Source organism: Microplitis mediator, chromosome 3 (assembly GCF_029852145.1).
Source record: "Microplitis mediator isolate UGA2020A chromosome 3, iyMicMedi2.1, whole genome shotgun sequence".
Lineage (NCBI taxonomy): Eukaryota > Metazoa > Arthropoda > Insecta > Hymenoptera > Braconidae > Microplitis > Microplitis mediator.
The window spans coordinates 287,495-304,093 of record NC_079971.1 but is presented as its reverse complement, the minus strand read 5'-3'; the positions used below and the strand labels follow the sequence as shown (position 1 = coordinate 304,093).

At 30.8% G+C, this 16,599-nt stretch overlaps 4 protein-coding genes across 10 annotated transcripts; 2 read left to right on the top strand and 2 right to left on the bottom strand.

Moving 5' to 3' along the window:
• Nucleotides 1-384: 384 nt before the first annotated feature.
• On the bottom strand, nt 385-7,408 carry LOC130665513 (glucocorticoid-induced transcript 1 protein-like). Of its 4 annotated transcripts, none has more exons than XM_057465942.1 (9): nt 6,160-7,408; nt 5,719-5,989; nt 5,488-5,624; nt 5,250-5,413; nt 5,048-5,177; nt 4,509-4,589; nt 4,043-4,178; nt 3,725-3,950; nt 385-1,752 (listed from the first exon to the last, which is right to left on the bottom strand). In XM_057465942.1, exons 1-8 carry the CDS (start codon nt 6,401-6,403, stop codon nt 3,764-3,766), a joined length of 1,350 nt encoding a protein of 449 aa, XP_057321925.1. In that variant the 5' UTR covers nt 6,404-7,408; the 3' UTR covers nt 385-1,752; nt 3,725-3,763. The 4 variants fall into 4 exon arrangements, with proteins under 4 accessions (XP_057321925.1, XP_057321924.1, XP_057321926.1 ...); XM_057465941.1 differs by having other exon boundaries at nt 385-3,950; nt 6,160-6,630; nt 6,948-7,408; XM_057465943.1 differs by having other exon boundaries at nt 385-3,950; nt 6,160-6,630; nt 7,127-7,408.
• Nucleotides 7,409-8,078: 670 nt separating this feature from the next.
• LOC130665518 (DNA-directed RNA polymerase III subunit RPC9) lies at nt 8,079-9,151 on the top strand. Its single transcript, XM_057465951.1, has 3 exons — nt 8,079-8,263; nt 8,341-8,608; nt 8,682-9,151. Exons 1-3 carry the CDS (start codon nt 8,256-8,258, stop codon nt 8,799-8,801), a joined length of 396 nt encoding a protein of 131 aa, XP_057321934.1. The 5' UTR covers nt 8,079-8,255; the 3' UTR covers nt 8,802-9,151.
• LOC130665515 (density-regulated protein homolog) lies at nt 8,802-10,377 on the bottom strand. 3 transcript variants are annotated; one of them, XM_057465948.1, is made up of 5 exons: nt 10,359-10,377; nt 9,574-9,677; nt 9,226-9,490; nt 9,011-9,150; nt 8,802-8,941 (listed from the first exon to the last, which is right to left on the bottom strand). In XM_057465948.1, exons 2-5 carry the CDS (start codon nt 9,673-9,675, stop codon nt 8,897-8,899), a joined length of 552 nt encoding a protein of 183 aa, XP_057321931.1. In that variant the 5' UTR covers nt 9,676-9,677; nt 10,359-10,377; the 3' UTR covers nt 8,802-8,896. The 3 variants fall into 3 exon arrangements, with proteins under 3 accessions (XP_057321931.1, XP_057321930.1, XP_057321932.1); XM_057465947.1 differs by lacking the exon at nt 10,359-10,377 and adding an exon at nt 10,189-10,216; XM_057465949.1 differs by lacking the exon at nt 10,359-10,377 and adding an exon at nt 10,098-10,116.
• On the top strand, nt 10,091-16,473 carry LOC130665501 (clustered mitochondria protein homolog). 2 transcript variants are annotated; one of them, XM_057465924.1, is made up of 3 exons: nt 10,091-10,779; nt 12,232-12,914; nt 13,000-16,473. In XM_057465924.1, the coding sequence occupies exons 1-3, from the start codon at nt 10,692-10,694 to the stop codon at nt 16,360-16,362; spliced, it is 4,134 nt and encodes a 1,377-aa protein (XP_057321907.1). In that variant the 5' UTR covers nt 10,091-10,691; the 3' UTR covers nt 16,363-16,473. The 2 variants fall into 2 exon arrangements, with proteins under 2 accessions (XP_057321907.1, XP_057321908.1); XM_057465925.1 differs by lacking the exon at nt 10,091-10,779 and adding an exon at nt 11,195-11,377.
• Nucleotides 16,474-16,599: the final 126 nt, after the last annotated feature.

The window sequence follows — 16,599 nt, the reverse complement described above, 5'->3', positions numbered from 1 at the left end:
AAGGAATTAAAAAAATGTTTTAGTGAAGTCTTGTCTTAATTATTAAGTGATAAATGAGATAAGAAAGACAGATTAAGAGAAGAGTATTTTTCTTTTTTGTTGTACATAAAAACTATACGAAGCGCAGACACACCTAGATCAGAATGTTTTTTTTTTTCTTCATTTTCTTTTTTTTCTTTTCTTTTCGCACTGAATACATACATATTTTACACAGTACAAAATTTATAATTAGTTACTATTTTGTCCTTTACTGTTTTTTATTTAATTATTTATTTACTTTTATTTAAGACTACATATGTTAACTCGTTACTTTTGTCTCTTCACGGCTTCACTTTAAGTAAACTAATTTTTTTTACTATCATTCTAAGCATCTGTTTTCGGTATTTTTTTTTTTTTTATTTATTTATTTAATCGCTGTTTTAAATTATAATTTAATTATATTATTATTATTATTTATAATAATAATGACAATAGTAATGATATAAAAGAAAAATATACGCCTGATTTAAAAATCATCAGTGCAATGGCAAGCATTCATCTTTAGGCGGTTGTGGATAATTTATAATTGTAAAATATGTTACGAGTCTAGAAGTTTAACTTTTATTATTTTAATCTATAAAAATATTTTTTTATTTTAATTAATAGAAGACTTATCAATTTTTTTTTAATTATTTAAAATATTTTTTTACATCAGCAATTTAAAGCCAACGGTTGTTTTAATTAATTTGAATAAAATAAAAAAGAGGAGATAAAAAAAAATTTCTACAAGTTAAAATAAGTTAAGTCTTCTAGACAAATATCACACAAAAAAAAATTAATGCTGCCAATAAAATTTAAATTACTCAACTGCACCGAGTAGTTGGCTAAAAAAAAAAAAAGTAAAATCAACAGCAATAATTTAATAATTTAAAGTGTGAAAGTAGTACGATTCAATAATGAAAATAATTAGACAAACTTCCGGCTTGGCCAGTCTATCGTTTTACTCTACAACGACAGGTCTAGTGTGTTATTAAATTTATAATGTTTTTTTTTGTTAATTAATGAAGCCACTTCAGATAAAAATAACTTGTAATACTGTTTTAACAGTAATTATTTTTTATTTAAATTAAATTTAAATAATTAATAAATCGACCTTGAAATATTTATTTAAAACCCCGAGCTCTTAGTCGGCAGTAAATTTTTAAAATTTATAAATTTAAACGTAAATTTTTAAATCTTACGAGTTAATCAGCTCAACGACCTAGTGAAGGTGAGTCTTAGGATTAAATAATAATATTATTTTAATTGACATAATAATCGGTTTGACATTTTCTGAAACCTGCTCAGATTATTTATTAACTTTATTTTGTTACGATTCTTTTATTAAGATATGTTAAGAATGTACCGAGAATTTATTATATTTATATTTTTACATTTTTCCAAAATTTATTAACACCTTCGATAATTATTTATAAAAAAAATTTTTTAATAATAATAATAATAATAAAACAATAAATGAATTTTATTTATTTGTTTGGATTTATCCAAATAACAGGTAATCATTCAGCAGTCGTTGCTTACTGTTCAATTTATTATATTTTTACAATATTTTTATTTATTTTCCAGACGTCAAAACGCTAATAGTAACACTCAGTGCCCAAGATTTATTTTTAATAAATAATTTTAATGAATTTAATTTTAAAAAAACTTTGTGGTAAATAAAATAGCACACTCTTGATTGTTGGGTAGTAATGACAGCTACTGGATTAAATACTTAAAAAAAAAACAAATTACGAGCATTAATCTGTGTGCCAGGTACATGTGTTAGCAATTTTCGATATTTTATTGTTAATAATTATAATTAAAATCATCAATTAATTCGTTTTTTTTTTAATTAATAAATGATTTTTGAATTTAATTAAATGAGAAAACGAGATAAGAGCAAATATTAATTATTAAAGACTCGTAGGCAAGGCAGACAACGAGGTAGTTGCTTTATTTATTTTAATTTTGGTTTATATTTTAAAAACGTTATTCGCGAATTTATTTATAATTTTAAAACACGAGTGTTGCTATTTTATTAATTTAAAATAATAATTTCATTTTTTATATTGTTAATTTATTAAATTTTTAGTAGTTATATAGTTTTAAATGAAAAAAAAAAAATTCGAGTCAATATTTTAAAAAATTTAATTTATAAAAAAAAGAAATGTTTTAAAAACTTGATAATCACTAAAAATTTCTATGCTTTCACAATAACGAAATAATATTAAAAAAATATTGTCTATTTGTTCAGCGATTATTTAAATAAAGTTAATCCCATCCGTTGACCTGTCATTGCAAGTGTCCATATAAAACTTGATCAACTAATAAATAATTAATATTGTCGTAATAAATCAAGTTAACTTTAAAAATATAAATCAGGTAGCCACGGTAGCCCTATGGTCTCAATTAATATAATCACAACAACTAAAATCAATTAATAAATAAAATAAGAAATATAATTTTTATTGGACCCTTTTGTTGATTATTTTAAAAACAGCTCCAACACAATCCAATATCCAACCAAAATATCATTACATTTTAATATATATATATATAAATATATACCATAGGGATACAGTAAACTCGCGATACTAAAGTACGCTAATAATAAATGAATGTATTGTTAATTTTATAAAAAATAATAATACAAAACTTAATAACAAACTTAAAACTGCCAACGCGCGATTGATTCGTGTCAATGAGCTTTCATTTTTTTTTTTTTAATATTTTAAGTGATCAGAAGGCTTTGAAAAAAATTATTATTATTATTTATCTATGTACACCGCGGTACACTCTGCATAATTTATAATTATTATTATTATTATTATTATTATTTTTTGTCCAACATTCAAATGTTAATACTTAAAAATTTTAATCATCAATCCTTGTATACAAAACTAAAGTTGTTCAGCACATTTGTAGCGCTAAATTTAGAATACACGATTTATTTTATTTTTTTTTTAATAATCATTAGTCTTTTTTTCCTGAAGAACACAATGTTTATTCCTAAACGTTGTTTTCAATTATCACAAATTATTATTTCTCGTAATCCATAAACTTTTTATTTATATTTATTATTATTATTATTATTATTTTATTTTTTAGCATTTATTGTATTTAATATTCAACAGGACTCTTCCATTCAGTACATAATTAATAAATGAAACTTGCCTTCCTTCCATCAACTAAAGTCATTATCACGTGACAATCGAATCCACCGTTTGCTTGATATTGTAAAAAACTCTTAAAATGCTTACGAAATCACTCATATCGACTCCTCATTCAATCAATTACTTAAATATTATCATTATTATTATTATTATTTTTAATATTATTTATTAATAATTAATAATAAGTAATTTAATAACTCAACTCCATTTAATAATTCCTTATTATTATAATTGTTATATATTTACTTTGTTTAAATATATATTTTTCATTATGAATTTTTGCACTGGGTTTCCTTGGGTAACTTCACAATGAAAGAGTCATGCACGCTGCGGAGTTTATTCAAATCAGTCACCTTACCACGAGGTTTCTCAATCTTGTTTATTATTAGTATCATTATTCATTATTATTAATATTTATTATTAATATTATTATTATTATTTTATTATTATTAATTAATTATTAATATTAATGATCCGTCGTCAGTTCACCAGTCGTATTATAGAATAAAATAAATGTATAAACCACTCACGTTGACGCAGGTCTTAAGGCTGCAAGGTACGGGTCGGGACTATGGATTTGGAGGTGGTGGTGTTGCCGACGTCGTGTGCGATGACGGTGACACGCTACTTGTCACCATTGTGGGATTGGCCGGCTGCTGAAGTGGCAGGAAAGCTGAACCCAAACTTGGCTTCAATTGAAAATTAACACACGGCTTCGGGCAGTAATCTAACTTGCTGATGTCTATCATCGGCCGTCTATTATTAATATCAAACAAATTATTTTATTTTATTTTGCTTTTAAACTTTAATTCTATTTATTTAAAAAAAAAAAAAAATCTATAACGTACCTAGCGTCCTCGAGGAATTTTGTATTAACTTTTTCACAACCATCTGGAGGTTCTCGTGCAAGGAACCTATTGATGTGTGGTGACGTACCCAGACGTCCTTCTCTCTCTTGCTCTGGAGTTGATCCGCGACTTCCACCTGATAAAAAAAAAAAAAGATATTAGTACAACTCTAATCAAGGCACAATAATAAACACAGACAACCACAAAAATACATTAACATATATTTATACACAAAGTAATGTAAATAAATTAAACATCTAAGTAATTTGAGACATGCACTTTGCTAATTAAATCTTGGGTATCGAGTTTATCAAAAAATATTTTAAACACACAATCAGTACCAGTGAAAACATAAAATTAAAATAAACATGCGTATAAAAGAACTAGGTACTTAGTACTGTTAGATTTAAATACAGACAGAAAAAAAACTAAAAAAAAAAATGATGAATTTGATGATGAAGCGAACCTTGAGGGAGATCACTAGGTGGACGGGAAGTATCCATTAGACCTGGTATCAGCGGCGACTCGGAATTCCTAGACGGAGGGCCTGTATGTTTGCAATACAAGTCCCATCATCCCTTTGTATTAGTTAGTCTTGGTATTTATGATGGTTATTTAATATTCGCGGATCATGCATACATAGAGTATATTAATATTAATAATGCATTATTGTAGAGTAGAGTATAGTTATGTGCAATAGATGATAGTAAATGGTAGTGAATAGTGAAGATTGTAATATTGTTAAACGTCAGAGTTCCATCATATCGCACGTGTCACATTAAATAGCGATGATAATTTACGTAACTGAGTGTTGCGGATCGATCGTGTATGAAACACGTTAATGTTGCTTTGGGGTAGTATAGACAGAGATGATGATACAAAGAGGAGAAAGAGTAAGAGTAAGAGTAAGAGTAAGAGAAAGAGAAAGATAAAGAGAAAGGGATAAAGAGCCCTATTATTATGTGTCTAACGCTCTAGTCGGAGAATATGAGAGATGACAATTACCTGAAGAATACGAACTGGAGGGAAGGTCTGTTGCCGGCGTCTGCGTGTTCACACTCCTGGTTGCTCTTAACAGATCTGCCAAAGGTGCACGGTGACCTTCTGGTGTTATTTGTTCCCGGTATCTTGCATACTGTTCAATTAACACATTTATTATTTTATTTCAATTTAATTACTCAAAAATTACAATTAATTTTACAATTACCTTGTCTTCAACAGAATGCTCTTCATTAGTATTAGACGTTGATTTTAATACAAGTCCTTCGATTTCTTGATTCAAACCTTCAATTGAGGAACGCATTGGCGGCCTCATTGGTTTCATTGGTATGTTCATTGGGCTTGCTTTTGTACTCAGGTTGAATTGGTTTTCTATAAAATAAAATAAAACAAACAAAACAATTAATTAATTAATTAATTAAAAATTTTTAATTTAATAAACTTACGGATTGATGTCTGGGAACCAATACTTCCTAGCATAACTGTATGATCACCAGGAAGTGCTGGTGGTGGACCACCGGGCATTATTAATCCAAATGCAGCAGTTCTACTACTGCTGCTTTCTTTATTTGTCCTCTGTAATCTACATCAACAGCAATATCAATTAAAATAAATATAAATTATAAATAATCAGTTATCAGTAATGATTATTATATTAATTGATTGATTGTGGTTACCTGTGGCGAATATATTTCTCCATGGGTATCTTTTCATCGGGATTAGTTGGCTCAGCAGGGTGTCGGGTGTGTAATTTTCTGGGCTCATTTTGTTGGGACCACTCTTCTGTTTGCGTGGACTTATCAACGAGCAGGAGACTCGCGTGTATGTAAGAATAATCACGAGGCCATTGTCCCTTAAGGTAAATAGTGTCAAGGGATGCTGTCCTCCGTATATTTTGGTTGCCGCTCAATCCCTCACTGCACCGTCCACTCAGTGTCTTTGATTTAGCTGCAAGGCCAAGGTTTTATTTTTTTATTTCGTTATAAACAAACTAGCTCAAGGAAATGGAAACCGAGCCAAAACAACTATTCGGCCTCCAATTTAAAATAAAAAACAAATTAAAGATAATTAATTAGACAAACAGTAAACAAAATAAAAAAAATATTTAAATATAAAACCTTTGTATGAAAGCGAACCAGGACTACGTTGCCCAGAGGATGCTGATGTCTCCGGTGAAATTCTTGCTCGCCACGCGTTCGCGTTAGTAGGCGACACTGTCGGGCTATTGCTATTACTCTTCCTTAGATTGCTTCCTTGTCGGCTTTGTCGTAACAACGAGCTTACCGGCAACGTTGCTCGCATCGGACCCTGCTTTGTGGTCGAGCATGGCGACGATTTACGCATTCGCTGTGATCCCGACATTGTTATAACTTTAGATTATTTACAACAACAACAACAATAACAACAACAACAATAATAATAATATTATTATTATTACTATTATTATTAATAAGACACTGGGTTAGCGGTTGCGATGGCGATGATGCCGACGATGATGGTGATGGCGATGGTTACCTCCGCTGAGGAACCCAGAGGGCCAGCAATACACTTACACACGTACACAACTCAAACTGTTGAAGATAACCAAGCTGCCAATTCACCAATGTGTTATGTATAGTAAAAAAAAAAAATATATATATATAAAATAAAATAATAAATAAAATGAATAAAAAAAATGTTAAAAAACGAGTTGGAGCGGGTCCCGCGAGTGGGACCAACACACGCAGTTACAGGACAAGGTGAAGGCGCCGGAGCGGTGGTGGAGAGAGGAGAATATGATGGAGGAGAAGCCAACACACGGCACACAATCACGTTTACCACAATATATCTATATATATATACATGTATATGTAGATATATATATATATATGCATATATATATATATAGATATATATATTTTTTTACAAGGCTTCTCCAACTAAAGTTGAAACATTGCACATAAATCTTTATCGTCCTTTGGTCTTAAAGTTATTTAATTCCGACATGATTGGATTAATTTTTTTAAACCACTATTCACTAGTCATTACCGTAACACCACCGTAAACACAACACGCATTACACCAGAGAGCAGAGTACGGACTTACGGAGACGTGCGATAACCAGGACTATCACTGGAAGCCAGAGGAGAGTCGAGAAGTTGATTAAGTCCAAACCCGCCTCGCAATTTTATCTCCAGCAAAAAATGATTATAGGGACCGGGAACACACGGATCACTTATTTTATTTAAAAGCGACAACGAGAGCCCGACGCTGGCTTGGTCTTGGTCTTGTCATTTGCAATGTTCCTGCTGCTGGTTCAACACGCACGTCACGTGACTGAGGATCTACGACGACCATTGGTGCTCGCCGAGCCTCCAAAGAGCGTCGTACTACGCTGGGGCCGCGTTCCATTCACTACCACTGTATACTGTACTCTCGTAACTTATTCTCATTATCATCATCTCACTCTGATACTCTCAAAATTACTCTTTCCTTCTTTCTCTTCACGCTCTGTCTTTATTATTTCTTTCCTTGTCACTCTATCATTTTTAAACGAGTCGCTGCTGCTTTTGCGCACCCGCGTCGCTCTTCTTTTTCACTCTACACTACTACACTACACACTTCTGGCTAAGCATTACCACTAGAAATTTTTTTAATAATTATTTACAAACTATTATTACAATTATTTTATTTCATTAATTCAAATTTATTGTAATATTCTATTTGATTATTAATTATTATCACCCTCGTATTTTTAAATTTACCGCCTTTGTGTTTGTAAATCACGCGATTGCCACAGCAGCAGCATTGCTGTGCATTTTTTAAATTTTAAAACAGCGTCCTCTTTTCTCAATATTTATAATAAATAATGAATTTGCGCGAAATATTCAAGATTCAAAATTTAATTTTATCCATAATTATTTGATTTATTTTTAATATTTTTGATGTATAAGAACTGAAAAAAACTGAAAGAACTGAATTCAATACATAAAATATTGCTTGAAATTTTGGATGAGGGGGAGCGGGGAAAGGGCCAGAGTTGGCCAGAGCCCAGAGCAGCTTAAGAGCGGGTGGGGGCTGCTTCGGAGGCAACTGCGTGATAAACATGACATAGCCTATACACGTGCATAGTTTCTATAACTATCGGAGTCATTGATAAATTCATGTGCTGTTCGTTTAAATATATAATTATTTGAGTCAGGTTATTAAGTACAGTGATTAATTACTTATAATAATGGAAGTGTAAGTATACAATTTATTATTAATTTGAAATTAGTAAAAATCGTATTTCGAATAACAATAAATGTAAATGATTATAGAGTAAACGAAAATGTTGCATATCTGAGTAATTTTGAAGTACTGGAGGTACTGAGAGGAATAAAAGCCAATAAAGAACAAAAATCTAGAAGTCAATTAGCAACAATAACTTATGAAACAGTTCGATGCTTAGAAGAAAGTACCTGCAAAACTCAAACCCCTGAAAAAATTCAAGAATTTATGAAGGCTCTTAAATCATTTAAATTGACTAAATGTGAAAAGTTGGCTTTATTAAATTTATGTCCAAAGACACCATTAGAAATGCAATTGGTAAACAAATCAGTATTTATCACTTTAAATATTAATAATCATGACAATAATAATAATCAAAATTTATTTTCAGATTATCGAAGATAGTGAAGAACGTTTGAATGAGAGTGAAGTTGAAAATCTGTTGCAATTAGTTGCAACACACTTGGGAGAGCCTGAAAATCAGGATGAGGGCATGGAGGAAGCAAGTTGATTGTTTTTTTATGTACATTTTTTTCTTTTATTGTTAATATCTGAGGTGTCGTGATAAATATTGTGCGATTATATGACAAGAATTCTATTGACTGATCATCTCTTCTGGTCTCCCAAGTCATCAATTGAGTCTTCATCAATCTGTAATTAAAAATATTTATTATATAAACAAAATAAATTTTAATTAATTTAAAAAAAAATAAAAATTACTTGTGGCCATTTTTCCGGAATAACATCAAACAAATCGTCTTTTACATCTCCTTGAATGACTATTTCATCATCTCCAGTTACACTTGAACCGCAAGCAAATTTGCTTCCAAAAAATTTAGCCGCAACCTTTAGATCAATATCTGAAACAAAAATATTTGTATTAATTTATTAATAATCTTTGTAAGCAATTAAAAAAAATAATAAGTAATAATTACCAAAAGTACTGAGACCCGTAACAACTGTGACTGATTTCTTTTTACCCCTGGGTGCTCTCGAGACAGTTATCAACTTGGGGACATCCTCTTTTTTCTTAGTCTTCAGCATACCTTTACCTCCACGTTTCTGTCTCTTTTTTTCATCATCACCAGCACCTGATTCGCCAGTTCCATCTTCCATTAATTTTATCTTTTCAAATTCTTTTGGAAGATTTCTTTCCAGCCATTGTTTGCATTTGTCATACTCTGGATAGTACTCGCAGTACTGTCAATAAAAAAACAAATATTTGTAAAAAAAAATATATTTATTTAAAAAAAAATAAAGAGAATAAGAAAAATAAAAATTACTTCAAGTGGCAGAGAACAGTTTCCACAATATTGAACTTGAAGTGGATACGTGACATTGGGATCTGGTCCAAGACGAAATTCCGGTTGCTCTAACTCTGCCATTGCTATAATTTATTATTATCACTTTTATATTTAATAAACGTTATATAAAGTTATTAATTTATTATTTTAAAATAGTGCAGTCTTATTTAACAGTGCGATAACTATAAATTATTTGAAATAATAAATATGTTATTTAAATTATTTAATATCCACGCGATTGAGTGATTATTTTTGTGTTTTATGATTTTTTGCTACAGAATACGAATTACTATGAATGCTACGAATTAACGATCGTAGGTTACTAGATAGGTTAGAGATTGTCGAGGAGAAAGAGAAAAATTGGTTATGTGTATTGCATATGTGTTTTTTAATAATGAAAATAATCAATGGATGGCGTTAGTGGTATTGGTTGATACCGTGATACTGTAAAATTACAAGGAATGAGCTGAAAGAGGAGCTCACATGTGTATTTTCTCGCTTACAGAACAAAGACACCAGCAAACCAGCCGAACCAACGAACGAAGGAACAATGAAATGGATATAAATGAGAGAGATGGTGGTGGTTTTCCAGACCTAGAGCACACATGTAACCAAGAGAGATAGAAGATCCTCAGACACACAGACAAAGCACACAATCAAGTACCAGTAGTTGAAGACGAAGAAGAAGAAGAAGAAAAAGTAGATACTAAAACGAACCAACAGAATAGAAGAGCAAGTGAATGAGCAAGTTTGGTTCGATTTACCGTCTAGTTCAAAGTAACACCAGCACTAGCAGCAGCAGTAGTACCAGAGTCACCAGAGCCACCAGAGCACACCAGCACCGGCAGCACCAGAGACACCAGAGTAGACTGGATCATACCAGAGAGGCTAATTCACACACTCTTCGCGGCCTCGTTGCCGTGCTTTTCACCAATTATTCAGTCCATTATATTTTTAAGTGTTTAAATTATATTTTATAATTACACAACTCTTACAATAAACCAAAGTTATATTAAATATCATAACAACCATATAAATAATAATTATTGTGGTGACAAAGTTGTTTGAATAAATACAACGAGAGTTTTAAGTGGGACATGGGTCTTGAGTCTCAAGTTGAAGCAAACGGCAAGGATGGAGCCGTGCAAATTAATCCAATGGTTAATGGAAAAGACAAGCGCGAAGGTAACTTCCTTTGTCAGTTTAATATAATATAATAAATTTCAAACTAATTATTTATTTATTACTATTTTTAATTGTTATTTTGTGTTACTAAAAAGCATGAGGAATTGTCTCATCAAGATACCGGGCATCGCACTCTCGTGTGTTATATAACATTCAATTGCACATACAGATTCGAGGTCTCGTGGTCATGTGAGCTCGATACTCACATTATTATACATATATATATAAATTTTCTTTTTTTTTTTTTTTTCAAATAATTCTATTTTTTAAATTTTATTTGTTGTTAGTTTTATTATTATTTTGTTAATCATTAATTATATGCATTGTCATTATCATAAATTTATTGTAGTTATCACATAATAATCGATTAAATAATGAATATATATATACATATATTTTTTTTTCTCCATATATTGCTTGTGAAATAAAAACGTTGCATCATCCCAGCAACATTAAATACATCTCTAATTGTGCTGAGTTTAAATAATTAATAGTTGTATTTAAAAAAATGTGTAATTAGATGGTTTCATTATAATTTAAAAAATTAACAACCAACAAATGAAAAACGAACGGGACTTGGATAGCCGAATACCAAAATGTAAGACCACGTGACTGACAACGTGGTTTCTTAAATTTTATATTTTTTTTCCCGGTTTTAAATTATTTATTTGATCCATTATTATTATTATATTAAAAATATAAAATTTTAGTAATGGATTTAATAAATAATTAAGTATTATAATAAGTATATTAATATGTAAAACCTTGGACTTGAAACCTAACCAGTTAGACCCACAGGGAGTCAGAGAGGAAACCGTTTGCGCAAAAGAGGGGAGTGTGAAACAGAAAAAATAAAATATAAAAAAAAAAAAAAAAAAAAAAAAAAAAAAAAAAAAAAAAAAAAAACACACACACACACACACACAAAGTGCAGAATGTGAAGCACTTGAAGATTATTTTTTATTTTACGTTGGATTCATTGTCTTGTTTAATTTATAAATTTATATTTCTTAGTTTTTTTATTATATTATTTTTTATGGAGCGATACAATTAATTATTAAGTGCTGAGTAATCTTTGAAAATAAATATACTAAATAAAAGAGATAACCCGTGGTTATCTGAGGATTGATTTGCTAACAACATACTACTTAGCACTTAAAATTATTATTGTTATATTAAATAAATATATTGTTTTTAAAATAATAGTTTTTTGAATGTACACATAAATTGCATATAAATAGTTTGATGATAAAAATACTTTTGGCATTTGAGAGTACACTTTGATTTACATTGCGTGTATTTATAAGTTTACTCGTGAATGCAAGGGAGCCCCGACTACCCTCTCTAATCCCTCTGTCTAAAACAAATTCTTATACTTTTTGTTCTTGTTTTTGTATTATTATTATTATTACATGTTAATTAAATTTAACATTTTAATGAAATTTTTTTTAGATGACGAACAACAAGATAATGAAGCGAATGGAAGTAATTCCAGCGATAATATTTTGGAAAAAGGTGAAGTAGAGGCTACAAAGGAAGGTGAAAAGGAAAAGGAAAAAGATAAAGATGATAAAGAAAAGGATGCTGATGATAAGGAGAAAGATGGTGAACAAGAAGTTGTTTTTATACAGGATATGGGTTTTACGGTTAAAATTGTCAGTCCCGGTGGTGAACCTTTTGATATTCAGGTATCGAGTATGGAATTGGTACAGGAAATTCATCAATTACTTATGGACCGCGAGGACACATGCCATCGTACATGTTTTTCTCTTCAACTTGACGGCAATACGTTGGATAATTTTGCAGAATTAAAAAATATTGAAGGTCTCAAAGAAGGGTCAATTATCAAGGTCGTTGAGGAACCGTACACTATGCGCGAAGCACGTATACATGTAAGACATGTTCGTGATTTACTAAAATCTGTTGATCCGGCAGACGCTTATAATGGAGTAGAATGTAGTAGTTTGTCTTTTTTAAACGTCGTTACCAATGGAGATATTATGGAAAAGAAAAAAACACGAACAGATGCTATCGATTGTACCCCACCAGATTATATTATACCAGGATCTAAAGAAAGGCCTCTTTTACCTCTTCAACCTCAAGCTAAAGAACAAAAATGTCCGCCATGTTTGAAGGTATATATATAGATACAGATTTTGTTTTTAAAATTTTTTCAGTGAAAAAATAATTTAAAATAATAATAATGATTATTACTTACAGGTTTTAACAACGTCCGGTTGGAATCCACCGCCAGGTTACAGAAAATTACATGGAGATTTAATGTATCTACAGGTGATTACATTAGAAGATAAGCAGTATTACGTAACTGCGTGCGCGCGTGGTTTTTTTGTAAACCAGTCATCAAAAGAAACATTTAATCCAAAACCAGCGACACCAAGTCATTTATGTCATAGTTTAATTGAATTATTAAATCAATTAAGTCCGGCATTTAAACGTGGATTTGCAGCAATGCAACGACGAAGAACTCAACGTCATCCATTTGAAAGAGTTGCAACCCCTTATCAGCTTTATGCCTGGTGTGCACCACAAACGGAGCACACTATTGATGCTATTAGAGCAGAAGATACATTTTCAGCAAAACTTGGTTACGAAGAGCATATACCAGGACAAACACGTGATTGGAATGAAGAATTACAAACAACAAGAGAATTACCACGTAAAAATTTACCAGAAAGACTGTTACGAGAACGTGCCATATTTAAAGTACACAGTGATTTTGTTGCTGCAGCAACACGTGGTGCTGTTGCTGTTATTGATGGTAATGTTATGGCTATTAATCCTGGTGAAGAAGCAAAAATGCAAATGTTTATATGGAATAATATATTTTTTTCACTTGGTTTTGATGTACGTGATCATTATAAAGAACTTGGTGGTGATGCTGCAGCATTTGTTGCACCACGTAATGATCTTCAGGGTGTACGTGTTTATGCTGCTGTTGATTTACCAGGTCTTTATACATTAGGTACTGTTGTTATTGATTATCGTGGTTATCGTGTTACTGCTCAATCAATAATACCTGGAATACTTGAACGTGAACAAGAGCAATCAGTTGTCTATGGATCTATTGATTTCGGTAAAACAGTATTGACTCATCCAAAATATCTTGAATTATTGAATAAAGCTGGACAACAATTAAAAATTTTACCCCATAAAGTTATAAATGATGCTAATGAAGAAATTGAATTATGCAGTAGCGTTGAATGTAAAGGAATTATTGGTAATGATTCACGTCATTATGTTTTAGATTTATTACGGACATTTCCACCAGATGTTAATTTTTTAAAACTTGATGGGGTTGAATTAACTAAAGAAGCACGTGCTCTTGGTTTTCCAATAGAACATAAACATCGATTAGCTTGTTTAAGACAAGAATTAATTGATTCATTTGTTGAAGCTCGTTATGTTCAATTTATAAAACATGCTGCTTCACATCTTCAACGATTAACATCATCACGATTATCACAGCAAATGGAAAAAGAAGTTAATGGTGATAAAGATGATAATGATAAAGAAATAAAAACAAATAAAAAAGATAACAGTGAATCTGTTAGTACTGTGGTTGTTGATAGTAATAAAGAAAATTCAGATCAATCAAATATTGAAGCTGATGAAGCAAAAAAAATAGTTGAAAGTATTACAGATTCAATAACTGGCGGTGAAAAACAAGAACTCGAAGAAAGTACTAAAGAAATAGTACGTAAAGCTGCTGCGGCTGTTGGAAGTCTTCGTGAGGCTGAATTTGATGTTAAATTTAATCCAGATGTTTATTCACCAGGTGTACGTCATCCAGATAAAAATGGTGAAGCTTTAAAAAAACAACGTCAATTAGTACGTGATGCTGCTGATTTTCTACTTACTGTTCAATTGCCAACATTTATTCGTGAATGTTTAGATCATACTGCCGCGGCAACTGATGGTAGTACTTTAGTTGAAGCACTACATGGTCGTGGTATTAATGTTCGTTATCTTGGTAAATTAGCAGCAATGCTGTCAAAAGTATCACAATTAAAATATTTACATCGTATTTCAGTATCTGAATTAATATTAAGATCAGCAAAGCATATATTTACATCATATATGCAGGGAACAGAATTAATGAGTCTTTCAGCGGCAATAAGTCATTTTCTTAACTGTTTATTATCATCAGCACAACTTAGTCATCCACAATTAAATTTAGAAGAATTACAAAGTAAAACAGCTAAACGACGTAATAAACGTAAAGGAAGAAATAATGGACCACATCAATCAGAAGTTGAATGGGCAAGTTTGACACCTAAATCACTTTGGCAACAAATAAAATCAGATTTAAAAAGTTATTATGATTGGGAAACACCAGCTCCAGAATCATTAGATGCTACTATTGAATATTTTAATTTACAAAAAATTTCTTTACTTCGTGGTTTTAGCATTAAAACTGGTATACAAATATTATTACGTGAATATAATTTTGAAAATAAAAATCGTGCAACATTTTTTGAAGAAGATATATTGAATATATTTCCAGTAGTTAAACATATTAATCCACGTGCCAGTGATGCCTACAATTTTTATACTACTGGACAGAGTAAAATTCAACAGGGATATTTAAAAGATGGTTATGAATTGATAAGTGAAGCACTAAATTTATTAAACAATGTTTATGGCGCAATGCATCCTGAAATAGCACAATGTTTACGTATGTTAGCTAGATTAAACTATATTATGGGTGATCATGCTGAAGCACTGGCAACTCAGCAAAAAGCTGTACTTATGTCTGAACGTGTAAGTGGAATCGATCATCCTTACACTATCACCGAGTACATTCATTTGGCGTTATATTCATTTGCCAACGGACAAGTATCAGTATCACTAAGACTTCTTTATCGAGCTCGCTATCTAGCTTTACTTGTTTGTGGTGAAGATCATCCTGAGGTAGCACTTATTGACAGCAATATTTCATTGATACTCCATGCTGTTGGAGAATATGAACTTTCATTACGTTTTCTTGAACATGCATTGGCATTAAATTTACGTTATCATGGACCACATTCATTAAAAGTTGCTGTTTCTTATCATTTGGTAGCAAGAACTCAGTCATGTATGGGAGATTTTCGCGCAGCACTTAACAATGAAAAAGAAACATACGCTATTTACAAGCATCAATTGGGTGAAGAGCATGAAAAAACAAAAGAAAGCAGTGATTGTCTGAGACATTTAACTCAACAAGCAGTAGTACTGCAAAAAAAAATGAATGAATTGTATACTGGAAAATCAAGTCTTAGTTTACCACCAATTCAAATTCAACCACCCAGTATGGGATCTGTTTTAGATTTGCTAAATGTTATTAATGGAATTTTATTTGTTCAAATTAGTCAGCAAGATATTGAAAACTTAAAAGCTGAAATTGAAAAACGACAAAAAGAACAGATACCTGAAAATGACATTAAACGTCAAGATAGCAAGAGTTCTTCACCACCAATGATTAATGAGACCGATAAAATACTCGCCATTACTCAAGACACTTGCACAAATAGTGTAGAAAATAACAAAGAGACCAGAAAGTCAATAACTACGGACAGTTGAATTAATTTACATAAATAACATTTTTTTCGTATCACTTTATTTTTTACTCCTCTATACTGTTAGAAATCAACTGTCCTTTTTTCAACAGACAAAAAAAAAAGAAGAGACAAAGACATACACACGCGTACACTGACATGCATCATTCGCCTTCACAAATCACCAATAATTATAAATCTAGGGCTTGTCCATCTTTTTTTTTTTTTTTTTTTATTTACCATACCACCTCAACCGCCACTG